At 37.1% G+C, this 23,668-nt stretch overlaps 1 protein-coding gene across 1 annotated transcript in view; it reads left to right on the forward strand.

Annotated features, from left to right (window-relative positions):
* LOC114260316 (WD40 repeat-containing protein HOS15) overlaps window positions 1-23,668 on the forward strand; it is a 47,146-nt gene that overhangs the window by 14,404 nt on the left and 9,074 nt on the right. Inside the window, exons 2-9 of the mRNA XM_028200408.2 lie at window positions 2,066-2,211; window positions 2,306-2,669; window positions 3,162-3,256; window positions 3,346-3,392; window positions 4,043-4,193; window positions 4,373-4,436; window positions 5,708-5,866; window positions 6,032-6,153. Of these exons, the coding sequence (XP_028056209.2) occupies window positions 2,066-2,211; window positions 2,306-2,669; window positions 3,162-3,256; window positions 3,346-3,392; window positions 4,043-4,193; window positions 4,373-4,436; window positions 5,708-5,866; window positions 6,032-6,153 (1,148 nt within the window). The remainder of the gene's footprint in view (window positions 1-2,065; window positions 2,212-2,305; window positions 2,670-3,161; window positions 3,257-3,345; window positions 3,393-4,042; window positions 4,194-4,372; window positions 4,437-5,707; window positions 5,867-6,031; window positions 6,154-23,668) is intronic.

Consider the following 23,668-nt stretch of genomic DNA (forward strand, 5'->3'; position numbering starts at 1 on the left):
GAAAACAAATCTCTGGTAATTGTTTCTAGAATTTTTTACTTCCAACTTTCTATGGCACTCTTCTTTTTACTGTGCATTTAGGCCATGCACATTTATTTATTTTTTGCGGTGGGGATGGGGCTGGGGGTTGGGGTGGGCATAAGTATTTAGTTTGGTCTTTACTTTGTTAAATTAAAGGGCAAATTACACCAATAGTCTCTATATTTTGCTCATTGTGTCATTTTGGTCCCAACATTTTCAATTGTCTCAATTTTGACCCTTAATTTTAGATTTTGTATGAATTTGATTCAATTGATAACGTCATTAAGATTTTTGACAGAAAATGATCACTGAGTTGGTTGGGGTTACTCACAGAGTTGATCAAATTTATAATTTTGCCTCTAGAAGCACAACACATGCCGCTTGTGCACATTTTTCATAAAAAAATGCTAACAAATATAATCAATTGGATCAAATTGAGATAAAATATAAATTTAGGGTCAAAATTGAGTCAATTAAAATTACAACGATTAGGAATCAAAATGGCACAAGAATCTAAGTATAAGGACTACTTGTGTGATTTACCCCTAAATTAATTAATTTTTTTTTTTTTGGGGGGGGGGGGGGGTTTGTGGGGGGGTGTTTGGGTTATGTGTATATATAGCTTTTGCTTTATCTTATAGGACTTGAGGCTACAATAAACAACCTTTTAAAGGCACTCTTTATTTTACTATGTACAACGAACCACACGTCGTTTTGATTAGTTACTATTTGCTGATGTAATTTTGTTTTAGGGTTTTACACTTCAACTTTTTCTTAGGAACTAAGAAGCACAAACACTTTCATGGAGGAGGCGTGTCGTGTCAGATACGACACTCTGCGGACACTCCTAAAAGCGTGTCCGATTCTTCTTCAATGTGTCATAATTTCAAATTTTAAATTCATAATATCAGATACTTTACAGACATGTCAACATCACTTATTCAACTCTCTAAACACGACCTATGTGATAAATCTGGTTATAGTAACAATGTTTTGCATTCTTTGCAATGTTAACTTATGCACTCTAGATATGTTTTGCAACATTAATGAATACATCATGTGTATTTCATTGTTCTACAATTGTTTTCATGTCTGACACTCTTTTGCAAAGTATATTAATTTAAAATTCATAATATTAGATACTTTATTGACACTTCAACGTTGCTTATTGAACCCTCCAAACACGACCTATGTGATAAATCTCCTCATAGTAACACTGTTTTACATTCTTTGTAATTCAATTTGCGCTCTCTAAATATGTTTTGAAACATTTTATAAAGTGAATATGTTATGTTTATTTCAATGTTTTACAATTGTTTTGCATTCTTTAGGTTGCAATTGTTACTTGAATGTTATCTTGATGTTTAAGTTCTAGAGTATATAGTTTTTTAATTTTTTAATTGATGTTATGTTTCTTTTTTTATCACTTTTGAATAAACAATTCATTCATTTGACATGATAAATATATAGGAATTTAAAATTGTAACATGTCCTAGGTGTATTGTGTCATGCATTTTTTTTAAAATCATTGTGTCGTGTCGTGTGTCCATGTTTGTGCTACTTACGGAAATGACGCAAAGATCAGTAATTTTTAACAATGCTCTTCCTTTTGCTTTGTATCATGCACCGTATATTGTTTAGAGTTCATAATATGCTAATAGAGTTTCGATCATGGTTTATCTATTCGTCACTTTATTAAAAATTCAGGTTACCATGCATTGTGCACTATGGATTGTTTTGATTCTTTTTATTTGATAATACATTTTCTTACCGAGTTTTACGCATCTCATCTTTTGCTTTAGGTAATGAGGAGGGAATCAATAGTTTGTAACAATGTTCTCTCTTGGCCTTGTATCGTGCACCATATATTATTTTGAATTTTCTATATGCTTGCTTATAGAGTTTCTTTCATGGTTTATGCATTTATCTTTTGATTGAGGCTAAAAGCCACATTAATAACTTTCAATAAAATTTCAGTTTACAATGCATTGTATAGTATGCATTGTTTTTATTGTTCTTTATTTGCTAATACAATTTCTTTCAGGGTTTACGCATTCAGCTTTTGCATTAGGATATGAGGCAGGGATCAACAAAAGCACAATTGACGGAAATTTAGTTCCACCTGGTGCTCTTGTTACATTTGTGCAAAAAGGAATTCAGTATCTTGAGCTGGAAGCAAACTTGAGCTGCGTAAGTACATTTGTTTCTTGGCTTTGCTCATTTCTTTTTACATTTTGCCTGTTGAGAAGTTTCAACTTATAGATGTTTGTTAAGGTTTTGTCAGAGTGATGCAGACATAGATGGTGATTTCTCATTCATCCAACCTTTGGATCTCATAACAAAGGATGTCTATGAACTACAGAAAATCATAAAAGAGAAAAAAGAAAGTCTTCAACAGGATAGACACAGAGAAAAGGAGAAAGATAAGAATGAATTTGATCAGGAACAGGAACGAGAACATGCACGAGAAAGAGAGAAGGAAAAACAACAAAAGGAGAAAGAAAGAGAACGGGATAGAGAGAAGATAGAGAAGGATAAAGAGCGCGAAAAGGATAAAGACGAGGAAAAGCGAACTGAGGATTCTGTTGATACCAAACCAGGTGGAGATAAGGTCAGCACCAAACATGAAGAAAATGGAAATGGTGGAGGTAACCTGCACATCTTGTTTCACTTCCATATGTTGTTGAAGAGAAATAAGGATACAAATTCAATTTAAAATATGTTATTGGTCATATAGCATTTTCTTTTACCAACATCTTAGTTTAACTGTGAGTTACACTTACACAAAATTGGCATTATATTTTGGGTGGCCTTGTAATCTATCCATTGAGATAAGGTTAGCACCAGACATGAAGAAAACAGATACTGCAGAGGTAATCTACACCTATCAGTTCACTTCCCATATGTCGTTGAGTACAAACAAGGATACAAAGTTTGATTAAAAAAATGCAACTTTGGATCATATGGTATTTTCTTTTTTAAGCACTAAACTTGACCATGAATTGTATGAATTTGGCCTTGTATTCTGGGTGGTAGTTAGGAAGAGTCCTAGATTGATCAGGGTTACTTATTTTGAATGTTAGTTATCCCATGCTTTGAATGTGGATATTTGTTTATTTTGTATGTGATATGCAATATAGGACCAGAACCAATGGACATATGCACAAGCTCAACGTCTTTGCCTTCTGAAATTCCTAGCTGTGATGTGACAGTTCTGGAAGGCCATACCTCTGAGGTTTGGGTGTATCTCTATTATACATTTTTGTTAGATTTAATTGAATATCTTATTGTTTGACTAAACACTTGTTCTTCCATTGTTAACAGGTTTTTGCATGTGCATGGAGTCCAGCTGGTTCACTTCTTGCCTCAGGGTGAGTACATTTGTGTCTTAGAAATGACTATTTGACATGGTCAAAAATCCACTCTTTATTCTTTTAAAATTGGTTCATTCAAAAATACGTTTGCTTGGACCATTTTAGGCCCATTTACACACTTGCTCAAATTGTGAATTGAATCGCGAATTGTAAGATTCTAATAAAGACATTACTTGTCAATTGTCAAATAACTATCTATGGCTGAGCATGAGTTAATTTAGTTTTAGTTTACAAATTTTCCATTTTAAAGCTCTGGCACCTATTTGACTACCTAGAAAACAAATTGAAGGGCCTGTTGAGCATTGTGGTATAGTGATCTTTAGATTCCTTTGTAAGGTTTTGGGTTTGCTCACCTTTTTGGGCCTTTGTATGTTTGATGCAGATCTTCACATTTAAACAACTAACGTGACATTTAAAATTATGTCATGTCTTACAGAATGTAGAATGATAGTGACTGTAGCACATAAAATGCTGGTTGTTAGACTTACATGTTCTGGTTATGTAAAAAATTTGGTGTGGCTGGAATTGAGATATAGCTATTTTATGAAACCATTAAAGTGATGGCAATTTGAAAGATATAATCTTATTCTTTTCCAAAGCCAAACCATCTCTTGCCGTAACACTATTTACAATTCATGAATTTCTAGTTCTGGAGATTCAACCGCAAGAATTTGGACAGTTGGAGATGGACCTTGTAGTTCCAGTATGCCAAATGGGCCTCTAAATGTTGTTGTCTTGAAACATTACAAAGGTAGAATCAATGAGAAAAGCAAGGATGTCACAACGCTTGATTGGAATGTGAGTTTCCTTTATATGATTGTGGTTGACACTTCATATTTCACATACAAGCTAGATGTCATCCTCTACCAAGATATTACCTGATGTTGAGGTTTGATAGTGGCATGCATGCTATATTTTGGAACTATGCCATGGTTGAATCATTTTTTCTTTTTGTGAATGTTTGTTCCATTTTGTAGGCAGAGGGGACGCTACTTGCGACAGGTTCTTATGATGGCCAGGCAAGAATATGGAATAGAGATGGTAGGTTGTGTTTCTAAATGGTTTGCATGCTGTGCTTGAAATTAAATATTGGTTATATGGAGAAGATTAGGGAACTATACAGGGCACCTTTATTTGATCTGGACAACACTTTTAAACCAAAGAAATAAGATAGTAAATTAATTGAATAGATATAGTTACAGCAGCAAAGAACATTAATACATAATTTCATGGCTCACTTGTATGAAATTCAAATTCCTGGAATACTTGTATTGGTGCTTCACGTTTCAGGTATATGAATATCCACAGTAACACATCTATGTTATGCATTAAAACCAATACATATGAAGTATATTAGTCAAGTTTTCTTTTGATATCCCCAACTTTTAGTTTATAACTAAGGACTACTGTAGATAATGAACTCACTAAATGTTTTTGTTGTGCTCGGTTAGAGTAATTCAACGCTTACTGAAACAGTACCTTCCAGCTTAAAAATTACAAACTATAAAGGAGAAATTACAAAAAAAAGCCCTCAAGTTTGACCCTTGTAACAAAACAAATCCGAAGTTTTTAATGTTGTCAATTTAAACCGTAAACTTTTGATTTGTTTTCAATCTAAACCATTTGCCTATTTTCATTAAGTAAAATCATGAAAAAATAGATATTTTAGTAATTGAACTCCATGAAAATGATATTTTAGACATTTTATGTATATCTACATTGAGTTTAATAACTAAAATACTCTTTTTCCATTGGTTTTACTTAACAAAAATAGACATATGGTTTAGATTGAAAACAAATCAAACAAAATTGAAAATTCAAGGTTTATTTTGGTGGCAAGGCCTTGGGTCTTGGGGGTGTGCTCCCTCCAAGGTTCAAGAATCAAAACCTCTTAGATGCCAACAATTCCTTGGGGCATCGGACTGAGGAAAAACTCTTGAATTAACTGTGGTGCACTTGTGGGAAACTCTTTGCCGAGGGCCTGTGCACCCCTGGGCATTGGTTGGGCTTTGATCTCGGTACCCCAATGCCAATCAAAATATATATATGATTGTCTATCAGGATAATTCAATATTTAAAGGAGCCCTACTGTACTCTGTCAAGATAGGTTCCATCTTGTTTTAACCACCTTTGGCCATTTGGAAAATGTCAGGATGTGATTGGGGATTGAGTGTGTCTACTACTTATATTCGGTTAACTTACAGATCTTATGTCTGGTAATCCAATTTGAAGTCGTGAAATGAGGGTTTCATTCTGCGCTCAAATCAACTCTGCATGTTTATGGTTTATTTATTAGTGGAAATGTCGTACAGGAGAGTTGATGACTACCTTAAATAAACATAAAGGGCCAATATTTTCTTTGAAGTGGAACAAGAAGGGTGACTATATTGTTAGTGGGAGTGTGGATAAAACTGCCATTGTGTGGGACATAAAGACGGGGGAATGGAAACAACAATTTGAATTTCATTCAGGTGACTCCCAGTCCTTTTATTTTCCACTTAAACCTTTTTTTTCTAATCATCCTTTTCTGTATTTGGTAAATTTTACTGTTTGTTATTGGCCAGTGTAAACCTGTTTTTGTTCATATGATCATTCTTGTAGACTTGTAGTGATAACTTGGCTATGTTATACCTCAGCTCCTACCCTTGATGTTGATTGGCGAAACAATGTTTCATTTGCGACATGCTCCACCGACCACATGATATATGTTTGTAAAGTTGGAGAGAATCGACCAATCAAAACTTTCTCAGGGCATCAGGTTGGTTCTATCAGGTTACTGATCAATCTTTCTTCTCAATGCTTCATCTGCTCATGTTACTACATCAGTTGTTAAAAAGTAGAAACAAATTTTGGTTTTAGTAATTTGTTGTGATTGCTTTGTCAGTTACAGTTATTCTCAAACTAGTCAAGTTGAGGTGGTGAATGCCATGTTATATATTATTCCAACATCTGCGCTTCTACTCTTGGAATTGCCTTCAATGGTAGCAGGATTAGAAATTAAATAGGCAAGCCTGATTTGGTCCTGAGCTGCCTCCTGTTATCAAGACCTATGAATGTTAAGGCTGCTTATGATCTTGGCTTTGTAGAGCATAGTATTATTAATCATTCAAATAGATGCCACAAATTAGTGCAAGTAATGATTTATTAAGAGAGCATCATCTGCATATTAGGAAGAGAAGTCCTCTCCTTGGATGCCTTGGTCAGCAAGGATGAGAATTGTGCTATTACTTCTTGCTTGCTCGCTTTACATGTTTTTTTTAGCTGTGTGTGCAATACATGGCATGGTAACTTTTGTTCTATCAGTGTAAGTTTGCTAATCCCTCAGGTATTTTAGTTGTGCATTTGTAATTTGCTAAGAAGCACGGACACAGATATGGATGCAGACATGGGACACGGCGATTTCAAAATAGTGGTGTTTTCATATATTTTTATTTGCTATCTAGATTAATATTACATCCACAAACAATCAATATTAACAAAAACTAACCCCAATTCTATTTTTTTCTTTTAAATTAATACTTACAGTTTATATATATATATATATATATATATATTTATGGATGATCTATTAGGTATTTAAATTTAGGAAAAAAATAATAGCATTCAACATTTATCAAAAGCACTAAATAAAATGGGAGAAAAGATAACTTGACATGTCCCTAATGTCCTTGGCGTGTCCTCTGAAAATAAATTAATTAAATAAGGGTGTCCCATACATGTCCCCAAAGTGTCCGTGTGTTCGATACAGATACTTTTGAAGTCTCGGTGCTTCATAGATAATTTGCTTCTTTTTGGATTTTTAGTCAATATATGTTGAGATTGATTATAATAGTATTGATAGAACTAGAGAATATAGTTTTTATCTTATATTAAGAGAGTTTGAGGTTGAAGTTGCACCGAAGAATATGAAATAAGTTTAAGGCATTAGGACCAGATTGTATTCCTATTGAGGCTTGGAAATTCTTAGGTAATGTTGGTATCTCTTGGTTAAGAAGATTCTAGTGACTCAAAAAATGGTTGGCGAATAGAGAAAACGTATTATAGTACTTATATATTAAAAGAAGGGAAATATTCAAAATTTATAGACATGAGCCATATAGTGCAATTGTGGGAGAGAGTGATTGACCATCACTCGAGGGTAACAGGTTAACAACTATGTCAGAGAATTAGCTTGGATTTACGCCCGGTAGATTAACTATGGAAACAATTTACATATGATTTTTATAGATCACTTGTAAGGGAAAGAAACTAATGACTTCTCAATCACTATAGGGTTCCCAATCATGAATGAATTAAGATATCCCATGGTGTATGTTGTTTGCTGATAATATTATTCTAGTAGATGAAACTAAGGAAAGAATTAATACTAAATTAGAAATCTAGAGAGAAACACTCAAGTCAAAAGGCTTCAAAATTAGTAGAAATAAAACTGAATATGAAATGCAACTTTAGCAGTAGTTGATGTGGAAATAATAGAGAAGTGGAGATTGAAAACCAAGAGACAAGCAATAAACATTTTCATTACCTAGGTTTGATTATTAATAAGGATGGTGAGATTGGAGATGATGTGGCTCATAGATGCAAAGTAGGTTTGCTCAAGTGTAGGAATGTGCCTGGCATTATTATGTGATCAACGAATACCGACAAAAATAAAAGGCAAATTTCATAGAACAACAGTAAGGCCAACAACATTTTATGGGATAGTGTTGGGTAACTAAGACACAATATGTACATAAAATGAGTGTAGCCGAGATGGATGTGTTATATAATCTATAGTCTTCAAATACAAAATGCATATCTGATTATATAGCAATTTTAACCCTAAGACTAAATAGGAAATACAAACAATTCTGAATGCACATAATATTTATACAATCTCTTAGAATATATACCGAATATACACTAATAGTCACAAGCCTCCACTTAAACTCAAGGTGCTTTAGTAGAAAACAATGAGAGTTTGTCAAGAAGAAGCGGAAACTAAGCAGTAGTAATGTGAGTCTTGGTAAAGAAGTCGGCAAGCTGCAAAACAAAAATAACAAAAGAAAGCAAAATAGAGCCATACTGCAAATGATGACAGACAAAGTGACAATCAATGTCCATGTGCTTTTTCCACTCATAAAAGGCATTGTTATGGGCAATCTGAATAGCACTTCAATTGTCACAGTAGAGAGAGGTCAGAGAGAACTAAGGAACTCCTAAATCAGACAAGAGACAACAAAGTCAGACAATCTTAGTAGTTGTATAAGCCATAGCATGGTACTTAGCTTCGGCAGTAGACTGAGCAACAACAATTTGCTTCTTGCTTTTCTAAGAAATCAAGGAATCGCCAAGAAACATACAAAAATCAGAAGTGGATTTACGATCATTGACATAACCAACCTAATCAGAATCAGCATAGGCTACTATGTCCAAAGAAGTAGAAGATAACAAACAGCCTTGAAAGATAGTATCTCGGAGATAGCAGATAATCCGAACCGAAGTAGCCTAAAGCGTGGAACGAGGAGTAGAAACGAACTGGCTGACCACATTAACATAGGCAAGATCAGGACAAGTGATAGTCGAATAGACTAAGCAACCCACCAGTTCTCAATATAAAATGGGATCATCCAAAGGGAATAAGCTTTACATTAAGCTCAATCGGTGTAAAAAAGCATTGCATTAGAAAGACCAGCACGGTGAATAACTTCATTTGCATATTTGGCTCGAGATAGAAAATACTCTTTGGGAGAATAGGCTATCTCAATACCAAGAAAATACCGCAAAGGACCCAGATCTTTCATTTTCAATGTGCAAAAGAGATGTTGCTTAATCTCAGAGATAACAGAAGAGTTAAAGCCAATAATGATCATGTCATCCATATAAAACAATAGGGTAACAAAACCAATAGAGATGTGAAGGAGAGATAAAGCAGAATCATAGACACAAAGATGGAATCCAATCTGAGAATAACAACCATCTTAAAGCGATCATACCAAGCATGGGGAGTCTGTTTCAAACCATCAAGAGCATGATGAAGATGACAACTCTGTCCAAAGGAATGAGGAAGACTAGGTAAAGGACGCATGCAGACCTTTTCGGTGAGATTGCCATTAAGAAAAAAATTCTTAACATTTATGAAGCACAGACACCTCTTCGGAGGTCGCATGTAGGTGTCTGACACGGACACACGCCGGACACGTGTCAGACACGCTGGGACACTTTGGATATGCTGCGGATACGTTGAGACACGCTGGGTACACTCTAGGGACATGCTAAGCACTAGTTTTTTCAAAACAAAAATTATAATTTTTAATTTTTTTTACTAAAATAGCATACCTAAGGTTGATAAATTTGGTAAAATTAAATATTTGACATAAAATACATATTAAAGATTTAAAAATATACATATAATAAAAATATAAAAATATATGTTTTGAACGCGTCCCCAACATGTGTCTTGCATTTTTTGAAAATTTACATATCCACGTGTTCGTGTCGTGTCCGTGTCGTGTCGTGTCACATGTTCGTGTCACATGTTTGTGTCTATGTTTGTGTCTATGTCCGTACTTCTTAGCTTAATATTAATCTAATAGAGAGGCCAATGATGGACAACAACCACATAAATTAAGGTACGAAAAGTAGTCATCCTGACAATAAGGGCAAAAGTCTCCTCATAATCAAGACCATACTTCTGAAAGAAACCATTAGCAACTAAGCGAGATTTTTAATGCTCAAAAGAACCATCAGAATGAGTCTTCACTTTGTAGACCCATTTACAATCAACTAGATTCTTGCTAGTAGACAAAGAAACCAACTCCCAAGTAGTAGTTTTCTGCAATGCAGACAACTCATCCTCCATAGCTTGAACCCAATTAGGATCTTGACAGGCCTCTTTGTAAGGCTAGGATTCTAAAAGCAAATGAACAGTAGACAAGGTACAATATATGAAGGAGAAAAACATGTATTAGAAAAACCAAATCTTATCATAGGAGTACGATGGTGAAATGGATACCAACGTTGAATAGGATCAGTGTCATCAGAAACAAGAAGATCAACAGCAAGGAGCAGGAGGCAACTGATGGGGGACGAACCTTGCTACGAGAATAGACTAACAGAGGAGGAGATGGAGAAGCGAGAATAAATTCATGGGGGACAGAAGAGATGTACTCATTAGAAGGGACTGTTAAGTTACTAATTTTTCGAAAGCCAAAAACTGTTAGGAAATGGGCTTAACAATGTATATCAACGTATTTAACACCCTTCCTCACGTGCAATCCCCTCATGCATGTGGAGAGACAAATAGAAGTAAACAACTAAACAGAGAGGAAGAAACCAAACGGGGACATAATATCAAATGCTAATGGAGAGACTTAAACCTAAAACCTCTATCACTTAGTTGCATGAAGCGGGAGTGGGAGCGGGACCGTGGGAATGTGGCCACTTAGAGGAATCATAGTTTGGAAGCGCTTTTATATTATTTTTATTAAATATATTTTTAATTTACCGATATAAATTTTTTTTTTTAAATTTCCAATTGACATATATATATGTTATAAATGAGTTTTAAATTTTAAATTTTTATAAATTATTTAATTAATTAAATGCAACATAAAAATTATTTTTTTAAAAATGAATAGCAGGTTAAAATTCATTCTAAACATAAAAACAAAATGAATTATTAAATTTAATTATTATAAGAACATTTTAATTCATTCTCATTATTACCATCATTAAAATAGGTGTCTATAAAAAAAAAAAAAATAGGTCATTATCATTGAAACTTAAAATTACAGAGACAAAAAAATTAATGAAGTGATATTTATTAAAACTTCAAAACACAGATATCAATAAAAATAATGGAGTTATATTCTTGAATCTGTAAAACACTAGACCAATAAAAATAGTGGAGTAAAAATAGTGGACTGATATTATTCAAAATACATTATCTCTAGGTAAAAGATTATATAATAAATGATCAATTAGATAAAGCATAAAAACAGAGAGAGAGAGAGAGAGAGATTCTTGTGCGAGAGATCGTGTCATGACCCCGCTATAGGTTGGGATCATAACTGGCCAGTAATCCGAAGATTACCTACGGCCTTAGACAAAAATCAAATCATGATTTATAGTAGGAGGCCAAAAGTGGAAGCAAAATGTAAAGCATTGTCCAAGCTATGCATATATGGCAAAATAAAATTTTTTCACACGTGTAATAACTCACATATCGCATACATAAGCAATTTATACATGTTCTGGATCATTCAAAAGTAGTCTTAACAAAAACCATAGTTATTTGGTCAAACATGACCACAAAAGAAACAAAAGATAAACAAATTAAAAGTAAAGCCTCTTGTGTAAGGCGACCTTGGTTGACTCCATAAACTTGGTTCTCTCATAAGCTCACTGGGATTGGGGCTGGACATCTCGCTGCTCACCTACATACCCAATGAATAATACTAGAGTAAAGAGGTTAATGAATGAGATTCGTATGTAAATAAGTCATACTTGCATTTAATACATATGGAACACAATTCCCGTTCATAACGTACTTAAACCTATGAAGCACGGATACTCCGAAATAGCCCCCGTACGCGTATCGGATACGTATCGGATACGGATACGCGCCCGATACGGCGGGATACGTATCAGATACGGGAAATGAAGTATCCAATTTTTTTTTTTAATTTTTGAATTTTGGATACGTCTAGGATACGCAAGGATACGGTCAGGATACGGTATGGATACTGTCACGACCCCAAACCGCCCCTAGTAGGATGGTGCCGTGATGGCCAGTAATCCGAGATTACCGAAGGCCAATTTTCAAAATCCACACACAATAGAGTATAAACATATGGGGCTCACAAGTATGGAAGCAATACATACAAATCAGATTAGTCCATGAGAGCTGTGCGTAAGTCAAATGAAATGGCAAACATCTTCACATGGGTTACAACTTAGTACAAATGAAGTAAAGTACTTATTACATCTTAATCAAAAGGCTTCTCAAGCCGACGTGTGCAAAATACAAGTATTACAAGTCGAGAAGCATAATTTTCAAGACTGCCGACGTGAATACAAGTCAAGTCGACATAACAAAAATCCAAAACAAGCTCGCGAATTACATCTAGGCGTCACCGCCTTCTTGCTCATCACCTACATATATATAGAGAGGGTGAACTTGGATACTCAGTGAATGATATAAATAATAAAAGGTTTGCATGAATAATAGCCGAAGTCTTTTCAAAACGATACATATCAAAACTTTATATAACAAGGGATGGACCTCGTCCATCTAGCAAATCTTTATAGCTTCAAGGGATGCTTACTAGCATCAACATATTACAAATGATGACATTCCGGACAAACAAACCCATGCGGTAAACCGTTAGTGGCAAAACAAGACAAAGCAAGGGAGATATCTCAAACAATGGTGCAGTTGCATTATAGTTCCCTGGCACTAAGGACTCTCAAAACAAGATGTGCAGTTGCATTATAGTCCCCTGGCACTAAGGACTTTCAAAACAAGATGTGCAGTCGCATTATAGTCCCCTGACACTAAGGACTTTCAAAACAAGATGTGCAGTCGCATTATAGTCTCCTGGCACTAAGGACTTTCCGAGAATGTCATCAAAACAAGATAATGCTTGATATACAAAATAGGGACAATCATTCATGCTTAACAAATACTTTTCAAAACAAAGCAAAGCAAAGCAAAGCTCATCAAAACATTGATAACATAGCTTTATTAAAAATACCACTCACTTAGTTCTTCAACGTCGGGGTCAAGGCAAAAGTCCGAGTCCTACAAACACATGACAAAGTCTATTGAACGTACTTTCAAACAAGATTCACATGTATACGGATGATCTCGGCATTCATCAAAACTAAGTTAAATCAAAACAAAACACTGTTTCTCATCTTGGGAGAACGTGCTGGGCACCAATTAGGTCTTGGCCGAGGTCCCACACCATCTCGCCGAGGTGCGGTCTCGACGGCCACATACAAAAGCGAAGTCGGGAAAATCTGGGTTTCCTTTGGAGGAACATGAAGAACATGAAGATGGAGAAGATGAAGAATATGCATGCTAAAATCATAACTTGTTATTACAAGGTCTGAGATTTCGTGCTATGAGTTTGAAAACATAGACCTGGGCACCCATAGTCAAAGATCTTGTGAGAATAAACACAAAAACATGGTTCTAGATGCAAACTTTCGGATCAAAACAAGACTTTTCTTCAAGAACACAAGAACACTATTTTCTCTTACTAAAACCGACTTTAAATCAATGCATGGCATGCAAAACAGTTTCGATCGTGCAATGTAGCTAAACGATCAATAAGAACAACAAGAGTAGATTAAGATTCTAACCTCAAAACTAGGATCTAACGGTTCAAACTCCAACGATCAAGCTTGGAAGTATACTCTCTCACTCAAAACTTCTCCTTCTCCTTCCTAGAGCCTCTCTCTCTAAAAGACAAGATTTGATACAAAATGATATGTTTTTCTCGACAGTCACTGACTTAACCCTCTCCTGGGACACGAGGCATCGGCTAATTGGCTCTACTCAAAAAGGTGACTGACTGACAAAAGAAGACCATGACAAAGTGTGCTCAACAAGCTAGACGGCAAGAGCACTCCGGCAAGTGATGATCTCGGCTAAGGGCAAAGCTTCGGCAAGCAGGGTAACAATGACATCGGCTTGGAAGGACAACACTTGACTAAGCTGTGCCACACCTTGGCCTAGATGTGCCACACCTCGGTCTAGGTCATACCAATCCAGGAACAAAATCACTAGATGCAAGGATAAACATCTCGGCCTAGATGATGCACATCTCGGCCTTGGTGCTGCGCACCTCGGCCTAGATAGCGACATCTCGACAAAAATGCCAGGGTGGAGATGGAGGTCAACAAAAGTGGTTCCAAGATAGTTCTAAGTGTGGAAAGGTTCCAAGGTGTCTAGGCTTAAGATGACCTCGGCAACACACTAGGCAAGAACAAAGCATGCAAGCAACATTCGAGCAAAACAAGACAAGATTTGCAAATGCACATAACAAAACAAGATCATGCATAAATGTATGCAAGTATGACTAAGTTGAAGTAAGGGTTGTTACATCCTACCCCCCTTAAAGAAGTTTGGTTCCCAAACTTGAGTTACCTTGTTCCAAAAACAATTCTGGATGTCGAACTTTCATTTCCTCTTCCATTTCCCATGTAGCATCCTCACCGTAATGCTCCTTCCATTCAACTTTCACCATTGGTATCGACTTACTTCTCAATTGTTTCACCTGCCTATCGATAATCCGTATCGGCTTCTCTTTGTAGCCTAAATCCTCATTAACTACAATTCCGAAATAGTCGATCACATGCAGTGGATCTCGAATATACTTCCTCAACATCGAAATATGAAACACATCGTGGACTTGGCTCAATTCTGGCGGCAAAGCAAGTCTGTAGGCAGCGACGTTAACCTTCTCAAGCACTTCAAAAGGCCCGATGTAACGGGGTGCTAACTTACCCTTCTTTCCAAATCTTGTAACTCCTTTCATCGGCGAAATCTTTAGGAACACATGGTCCCCGACTTCAAATTCCAACTCTCTTCTTCTCTGGTCGGCATAACTCTTCTGTCGACTTTGTGCGGTTTTGATTCTTTGCTGAACGAGCTTAATCTTCTCGGTTGTTACTCGAATTAACTCGGGATCAAGCAGGGCTTTGTCTTCTACCTCGGTCCAACATATCGGCGACCTGCACTTCCTTCCATACAACGCTTCATACGGCGCCATGCCAATGCTAGCTTGATAACTGTTGTTGTAGGTAAATTCCACCAATGGCAAATGTACTCCCCAACTTCCTTGGAGGTCCAATACACATAGCCTAAGCATATCTTCAAGTGTCTGAATCGTCCTCTCTGTTTGCCCATCAGTCTGGGGATGAAAAGCTGTGCTAAACCTCAACTCGGCTCCGAAAGCTCTTTGTAGGCTCTGCCAAAATCTGGAAACCAACTTCAGATCTCGGTCCGACACAATTGACATTGACACTCCATGAAGTCTAACAATCTCATTCACATATAACAAAGCAAGTTTATCGGCGTTGAAGGTGGTCTTAACAGGCAAGAAGTGTGTTGACTTAGTTAGTCTATCCACGATAACCCAAATCGAATCCATACTCTTTTGTGTCTTCGGCAAACCAACCCCAAAGTCCATGGAGATGTGCTCCCATTTCCACTCAGGAATCGGTAAAGGTTGAAGAAGTCCTGCTGGCCTTTGATGTTCTGCTTTCACTTGTTGACAATACAGACACTGCGACATGAACTCGGCTATTTCTCCTTTCATATTCGGCCACCAAAACGTCTGCTTCACATCCTGATACATCTTGGTGTTCTCTGGGTGAACAACAAACTTGGAACCATGAGCTTCCTGCAAAATTTTTCTTTTCAACTCTGGGATTTCGGCCACACACAATCTCCCTTCAAACTTGAGCACTTAATTTTCTATGGTGTACCCTGATCTCGGCTTTGTGATAATCTCATCGGCTACCTTCTTGAAGAATTCATCCTCCACCTGTCTTGTCTTTTCCTCAACAATAGTCGGCTCCACTAAGATCGTGGTTAGACATGCCAAATTTCCAACCATCTTTCTGCTCAAAGCGTCGGCTACGGTGTTAGCTTTACCTGGATGATATTGAATTTGCATGTCGTAATCTTTCAACAACTCGAGCCATCTTCTCTGCCTCATATTCAATTCTTTCTGAGTGAACAAGTACCTTAAACTCTTATGATCTGTAAAAACCTGACAAGAAGCTCCATACAAGTAGTGGCGCCAAATCTTTAAAGCGAATACCACGGCTGCTAGTTCTAAATCATGGGTGGGATAGTTCTTTTCATGTGGCTTCAATTGACGAAAGGCATATGCTATGACCTTACCCCCTTGCATTAATACACAACCCAGACCCTTATGTGAAGCATCACTATAAACATGAAACTCTTCATTACCTGATGGTAGTACAAGAACTGGTGTTGCGACTAACCTCGTCTTCAACTCTTGGAAGGCTGCTTCCCTATCCTCAGCCCATTCGTAAGCCGCTCCCTTCTTAGTCAGTTGTGTCAACGGAATTGCAATCCTTGAGAAATCTTTCACGAACTTCCTGTAATAACCTGCCAATCCCAGAAAACTACGAACCTCGGACACATTAGTCGGCCTCGGCCAATTCACAATGGCTTTAATTTTACTAGGATCGACCGAAATACCATCTTCATCAATTACATGACCCAAAAATGAAATAGTGGAAAGCCAAAACTCACACTTGTTAAACTTAGCATACAATTTCCGATCCCTCAAAGTCCGTAAGGTAAGTCTCAAATGATCCTCGTGTTCAGCTTTACTCTTAGAGTAGATCAATATATCATCGATGAAGACAACCACAAACTCATCTAGATATGGCTTAAAGACTTTGTTCATCAAATCCATAAATGTTGCAGGGGCATTGGTCACTCCAAAAGGCATTACTAAAAACTCGTAGTGGCCATACCTCGTCCGAAAAGCGGTCTTCTCAACATCCTCGGCTTTAACCTTAAGCTGATGGTAGCCCGACCTAAGGTCAATTTTGGAAAAGACGTGCTCCTTGCAACTGATCAAACAAATCATCTATCCTCGGTAACGGGTACTTATTCTTAATGGCTACTTTATTTAGTTCCCGGTAATCAATACAAAGACGAAGTGTACCATCCTTCTTCTTAACAAACAAGACGGGTGCTCCCCAAGGTGAAGTGCTCGGCCTAACAAAACCCTTATCTAGCAACTCTTGTAGCTGGAGTTTCAATTCCTTAAGCTCGGCGGGGCCATCCTATTGGGTGCTTTAGAGATGAGCTGGGTTCCCGGCATGACGTCAACAGTAAATTCTACCTCTCTATCAACTAAGTGACCAGGCAAATCATTTGGAAAGACGTCGGGGAATTCATTAACAATTGGGACGTCGGCTAACTCAACACTTCCATTCAAATTACTTAATACACTACACAAATAACCTTGACACCCTTTTTGGATCAACCTATAGGCTTTCATGGATGAAATTAAGTAAGGTGGGGATACTACTCCTTTACCCTGAAACGTGACCTCGGCTAGGTTTGGGGGTTTTAACGTGACACTTTTAGAAACACAATCTATGGATGCGTGATTTGCCACTAACCAATCCATTCCCAATATAACATCAAAATGAGTTATGTCCAATGGCATTAAATCAGCTAACAATTCAACATTCCCAATCACAACAACACATGCTCGATAGATGGATGCAATATTCATAGATCTCCCAGATGGAGTAGATACAGATAACACATAATTAAGGGGTTCTAGTTTCCTATTAATCTTTTCGGCAAACTTAGCAGAAACGAATGAATGCGTAAAACCCGAATCAATCAATATATATGCATTTTGAGAGCAAATTGGGAGTATACCTGACACCATTGTCTCAGCATTCTGAGTGTCTCCTAGTACTAGTGCAAAAACTCTGCCTTGTCTCATCTGTCCTTTCCCAACGTTACTTTTCTGTACGGAACTCGAGGTATTCTCATCCTTACTATCGTCAGCCCTTGTTTTAGGACAGTCCCTCACAAAATGACCTATTTCTCCACATTCATAACAAGCTCCAGACGCCCGACGACAGACCCCGAAATGTGGCTTCCCACAACTTGAACATGTCGGCTTAGTACCACTTTCCTGCCTTGGGTTGCTTGAACTGCCAACATTCGCTTTCTTCTTAGTTCCAAATTGCACTCGGCGATTGTTATAATTCTGTCTCTTCCTCTGGCTCTCTCCTGAACTCTGGTATCTGTTCAAGTTAGCTTCGGCCAAAATGGCTTTGTCCAATACTCCGGCGTAAATCGGCATGTTGAGCATGTTAACCCGGTCTTGTATCGGTCCACGAAGCCCACTTTCAAACTTCCTAGCCTTCATATATTCATCATTGACCATGTGGGGTGCATACCTCGCCAACTCGGTAAAGGTACGGTCATATTCAGCTACTGTTCTATTACCTTGTGCCATAGTCTGAAATTCGGTAGTCTTGCGATCTCGAACTCTTAGGGGAAAGTGCTTGGTGTAAAACAACTCCAAAAATCGGGTCCAGGTCAAGTCTGGATTGCCTTCTCGAACCATCATCCACCATCTGCGAGCGTCGTCATCTAGTGTAAAGGCTGTTAATGTCACCTTCTGGGTGTCGGTGCTGGGAAAGATCTCGAACAGTTTCTCCATTTCCAAAACCCACGCTTCGGCTTTCATCGGCTCTATACCCCCTTGGAATCTCGGTGGCTTCATTTTCTTAAACTCTCTGATCAAAGCTATCGTGCCGTCCCCATATAAAGCTGGCTGTGGAGGCACTTGTGGTACTGGAGGAGGTGGAGGTGGAACTGCATTTCGGCCGTTTGTCTGCTCGGCCTGAGTCGATGTAGCATTAGCGTACTGCTGTCTTGTCTGCTTTAACTCGCGGGCCAAACCTTCAACCAACCTCTCCAGTCTGTCTAATCTGTCCTCGGACTGATCTCGGCCAACTGGAGGTCTACCTCTCCTCATGATGCTATGAGTATGCAAAATGTAACTTTAAAACAAAATGAACAAATAAACACGTAGGCAAGTAACAGTTAAGCATGCCGAGACGATACACACCTTGTTCACATAGCAAGCAATATGATGCAATCCTAACATCCTTCTAAGGGGAAATCCTATGTTCTTTAGGACTCAAAGTGTGTGAATAACGTATACTAAGGAACTTGTGCTCTGATACCATTCTGTCACGACTCCAAACCGCCCCTAGTAGGATGGTGCCGTGATGGTCAGTAATCCGAGATTACCAAAGGACAATTTTCAAAATCCACACACAACAGAGTATAAACATATGGGGCTCACAAGTACGGAAGCAAATACATACAAATCAGATTAGTCCATGAGAGCTGTGCGTAAGTCAAATGAAATGGCAAACATCTTCACATGGGTTACAACTTAGTACAAATGAAGTAAAGTACTTATTACATCTTGATCAAAAGGCTTCTCAAGCCGACGTGTGCAAAATACAAGTATTACAAGTCGAGAAGCATAATTTTCAAGACTGCCGACATGAATACAAGTCAAGCCGACATAATAAAAATCCAAAACAAGCTCGCGAATCACATCTAGGCGTCACCGCCTTCTTGCTCATCACCTACATATATATAGAGAGGGTGAGCTTGGATACTCAGTGAATGATATAAATAATAAAGGGTTTGCATGAATAATAGCCGAAGTCTTTTCAAAACGATATATATCAAAACTTTATGTAACAAAGGATGGACCTCGTCCATCTAGCAGATCTTTATAGCTTCAAGGGATGCTAACTAGCATCAACATATTACAAATGATGACATTCCGGACAAACAAACCCACGCGGTAAACCGTCAGTGGCAAAACAAGACAAAGCAAGGGAGATATTGCATTATAGTCCCCTGGCACTAAGGACTCTCAAAACAAGATGTGCAGTTGCATTATAGTCCCCTGGCATTAAGGACTTTCAAAACAAGATGTGCAGTCGCATTATAGTCCCCTGACACTAAGGACTTTCAAAACAAGATGTGCAGTCGCATTATAGTCCCCTGGCACTAAGGACTTTCTGAGAATGTCATCAAAACAAGATAATGCTTGATATACAAAATAGAGACAATCATTCATGCTTAACAAATACTTTTCAAAACAAAACAAAGCAAAGCAAAGCTCATCAAAACATTGATAACATAGCTTTATTAAAAATACCACTCACTTAGTTCTTCAACGTCGGGGTTAAGGCAAAAGTCCGAGTCCTACAAACATATGACAAAGTCTATTGAACGTACTTTCAAACAAGATTCACATGTATACGGATGATCTCGGCATTCATCAAAACTAAGTTAAATCAAAACAAAACACTGTTTCTCATCTCGGGAGAACGTGCTGGGCACCAACCAGGTCTTGGCCGAGGTCCCACACCATCTCGCCGAGGTGCGGTCTCGACGGCCACATACAAAAGCGAAGTCGGGAAAATCTGGGTTTCCCTTGGAGGAACATGAAGAATATGAAGATGGAGAAGATGAAGAATATGCATGCTAAAATCATAACTTGTTATTACAAGGTCTAAGATTTCGTGCTATGAGTTTGAAAACATGGACCTGGGCACCCATAGTCAAAGATCTTGTGAGAACAAACACAAAAACATGGTTCTAGATGCAAACTTTCGGATCAAAACAAGACTTTTCTTCAAGAACACAAGAATACTATTTTCTCTTACAAAAACCCACTTTAAATCAATGCATGGCATGCAAAACAGATTCGATCTTGCAATGTAGCTAAACGATCAATAAGAACAATAAAAGTAGATTAAGATTCTAACCTCAAAACTAAGATCTAACGGTTCAAACTCCAACGATCAAGCTTGGAAGTATACTCTCTCACTCAAAACTTCTCCTTCTCCTTCCTAGAGCCTCTCTCTCTAAAAGACAAGATTTGATACAAAATGATATGTTTTTCTTAACAGTCACTGACTTAACCCTCTGCTGGGACACGTGGCATCGGCTGATTGGCTCTACTAAAAAAGGTGACTGACTGATAAGACAAGACCATGACAAAGTGTGTTCAACAAGTTAGACGGCAAGAGCACTCCGGCAAGTGATGATCTCGGCTAAGGGCAAAGCTTCGGCAAGCAGGGTAACAATGACATCGGCTTGGAAGGACAACACTTGACTAAGCTGTGCCATACCTTGGCCTAGATGTGCCACACCTCGGTCTAGGTCATACCAATCCAGGAACAAAATCACTAGGTGCAAGGATAAACATCTCGGCCTAGATGATGCACATCTCGACAAATATGCCAGGGTGGAGATGGAGGTCAACAGAAGTGGTTCCAAGATAGTTCTAAGTGTGGAAAGGTTCCAAGGTGGTCTAGGCTTAAGATGACCTCGGCAACACACTAGGCAAGAACAAAGCATGCAAGCAACATTCGAGCAAAACAAGACAAGATTTGCAAATGCACATAACAAAACAAGATCATACATAAATGTATGCAAGTATAACTAAGTTGAAGTGAGGGTTGTTACAGATACAACGGGGCAAAAAAATAATTTAAAAAACTTAAAATGGGGTTAAATTATAAAATCTGAAAATGAGATGAAATAAAACACAAAAAAAGAAAAATAATAATCAATCAAACTCTCTCTTACCTAGGTCGAATAGCAGCCGCGAAGGAGGAGGAGGAGTTCGTAGTCGTCTCGAACAGCAGCTCGCCGATCGTCGACTAGGTTCGCGAACAGGAGCTCCACGATCGTCGATCATCAGGTTCGTCCCTCTCTCTCTCCCTTTCGCTCCCTCTGTCTACCTCACTCGATCTCATGAACTCTCTCTCCCTCTTCCTCTCGCTGTCGCTCGATCTGTCTGTCTGGTTGGAGATCTCGATTCGATCTCATCTCCCCCCTCCCTCTTGGTCGATCTCGATTCGTCTCTCTGTTTTGCATATGTATATATATATATATATATATTTTAATTTTTTGTATGTATACTCTGCAAATCAAATAAGATATTAAAAAAAAAAAAAAAAAAATTATGTATTCGGTTTTATCTGATAAAACAAATAAAAAAAATTAAAAAAAAAATTATTTGTTTTATCTGATAAAACAAATAAATAAATAAACTTATTAAAAATAAACTTTGTCAACTTATAAAATTATAAATTTTGTAAATTTATTAATAATAAATCAAATAAGGTAAAAAAAACTTATTAATAAATAAATAAATAAACTTATTAGAAATAAATTTTGTCAACTTATAAAATTATAAACTTTGTAAACTTATTAATAAATCAAATAAGGTAAAAAAAACTTATAAATAAATAAATAAATAAACTTATTGATAAATAAATGAACTTTGTAAATTTTTTCCCCCTTAATTTGGGATTGAATTGCATTATGGTTGTTATAGGTGATGCTATATTGTTGAAATTGTTGAAATTTAATTGAACTGATGAATTTTTTGTTATGGGTGATGCATTATGGTTGTTATGGGTGATGCTACATTAATGTTTTGTTTTAAGTTTTATTTTTAAGTATGCTATGTTACTAAAAATTGTTGAAGTTTTATTTTATGTATGTTACATTACTAAAACTTGTTGAAGTTTTATTTTTGTGTATGCTACATTACTAAAAATTGTGAAAAAAAATATTTTTTATGAACGTATCCCCACCGTATACGTATCCTACTTTTTCGAATTTTGCCGTATCGCCGTATCTGTATCGTTTCGTACCCGTATCCAGAATCCGTATCCGTGCTTCCTAGACTTAAACAAATCATAGCGGAACAACCTCGGGTCCAATCCATTATACGTAGTACATGTCGAAGGGACGAAACGACCTTGAGTCCAAACATTTTTCATAACTAATCATAACATTTGTACTAAACGACTTCGGATCCAACATTTCCATATTCATATTAATGCGCATGTTTAGATTTAAGGTCATGTTCACATTTAATGGATCCATGCTCAAACGACCATCTGGTCCTTCACATCGTATATACGAAACGACCTTAGGTCTATTATTTCCAAATTCATATTCACGCATGCATTTATAAGCATAATCATATTCACATTCGTATTTACATTCAAAACGACCTTTGGTCCAATCAATTCCTTGTTCAAAATGACTTTTGGTCCATCTAACAATCATACAAAATGATATGTGGGATGACCTTAGGTAGGTCTATCTTGTCCAATATGCTAAACAGCCTTAGGCCCATTCCGTGTCCTTGTCAAATATACCAGACGACCTCGGGGTCATTTCATATTCTCATCAAACATACCAAACGGCCTTAGGCCCATTGTGTATTCATACAAAACGACCTTTGGTCTAATCTTATAATTTCATGCTTATCAATCACGTTTCAAGTCTTTTATGAATCGGACAAGTAGAATACTCATTCATAATACAAATTCACGAGTTCAGAAATCTTACCATATAGGTAGTATTTAGAAAATAACATTTATGAAAATATCTTTACTAAGATATTACTCATAGTGTTTAGATGGTTGATTCGTCCTCACGATTGATCCTACGCAATTCATATCACATACGGAAATCGGGTCACAATACAATTCAATCTGTTCTTTAATTCATTTATTTTTCTTAGGCTTCTTTCTAATTCTTTAGTTCATTTAGACTGCTCAATGTGTGCCTAAGAATGCTCAGAAACAAAAGAGAATGGGAATTGAAACATAAAACTTGTCAAAGTTTCCTGAAACAGGGCACTTCA

The sequence above is a fragment of the Camellia sinensis genome, chromosome 6, assembly GCF_055761805.1.
Source record: "Camellia sinensis isolate YWXY chromosome 6, ASM5576180v1, whole genome shotgun sequence".
Taxonomy (NCBI): domain Eukaryota; kingdom Viridiplantae; phylum Streptophyta; class Magnoliopsida; order Ericales; family Theaceae; genus Camellia; species Camellia sinensis.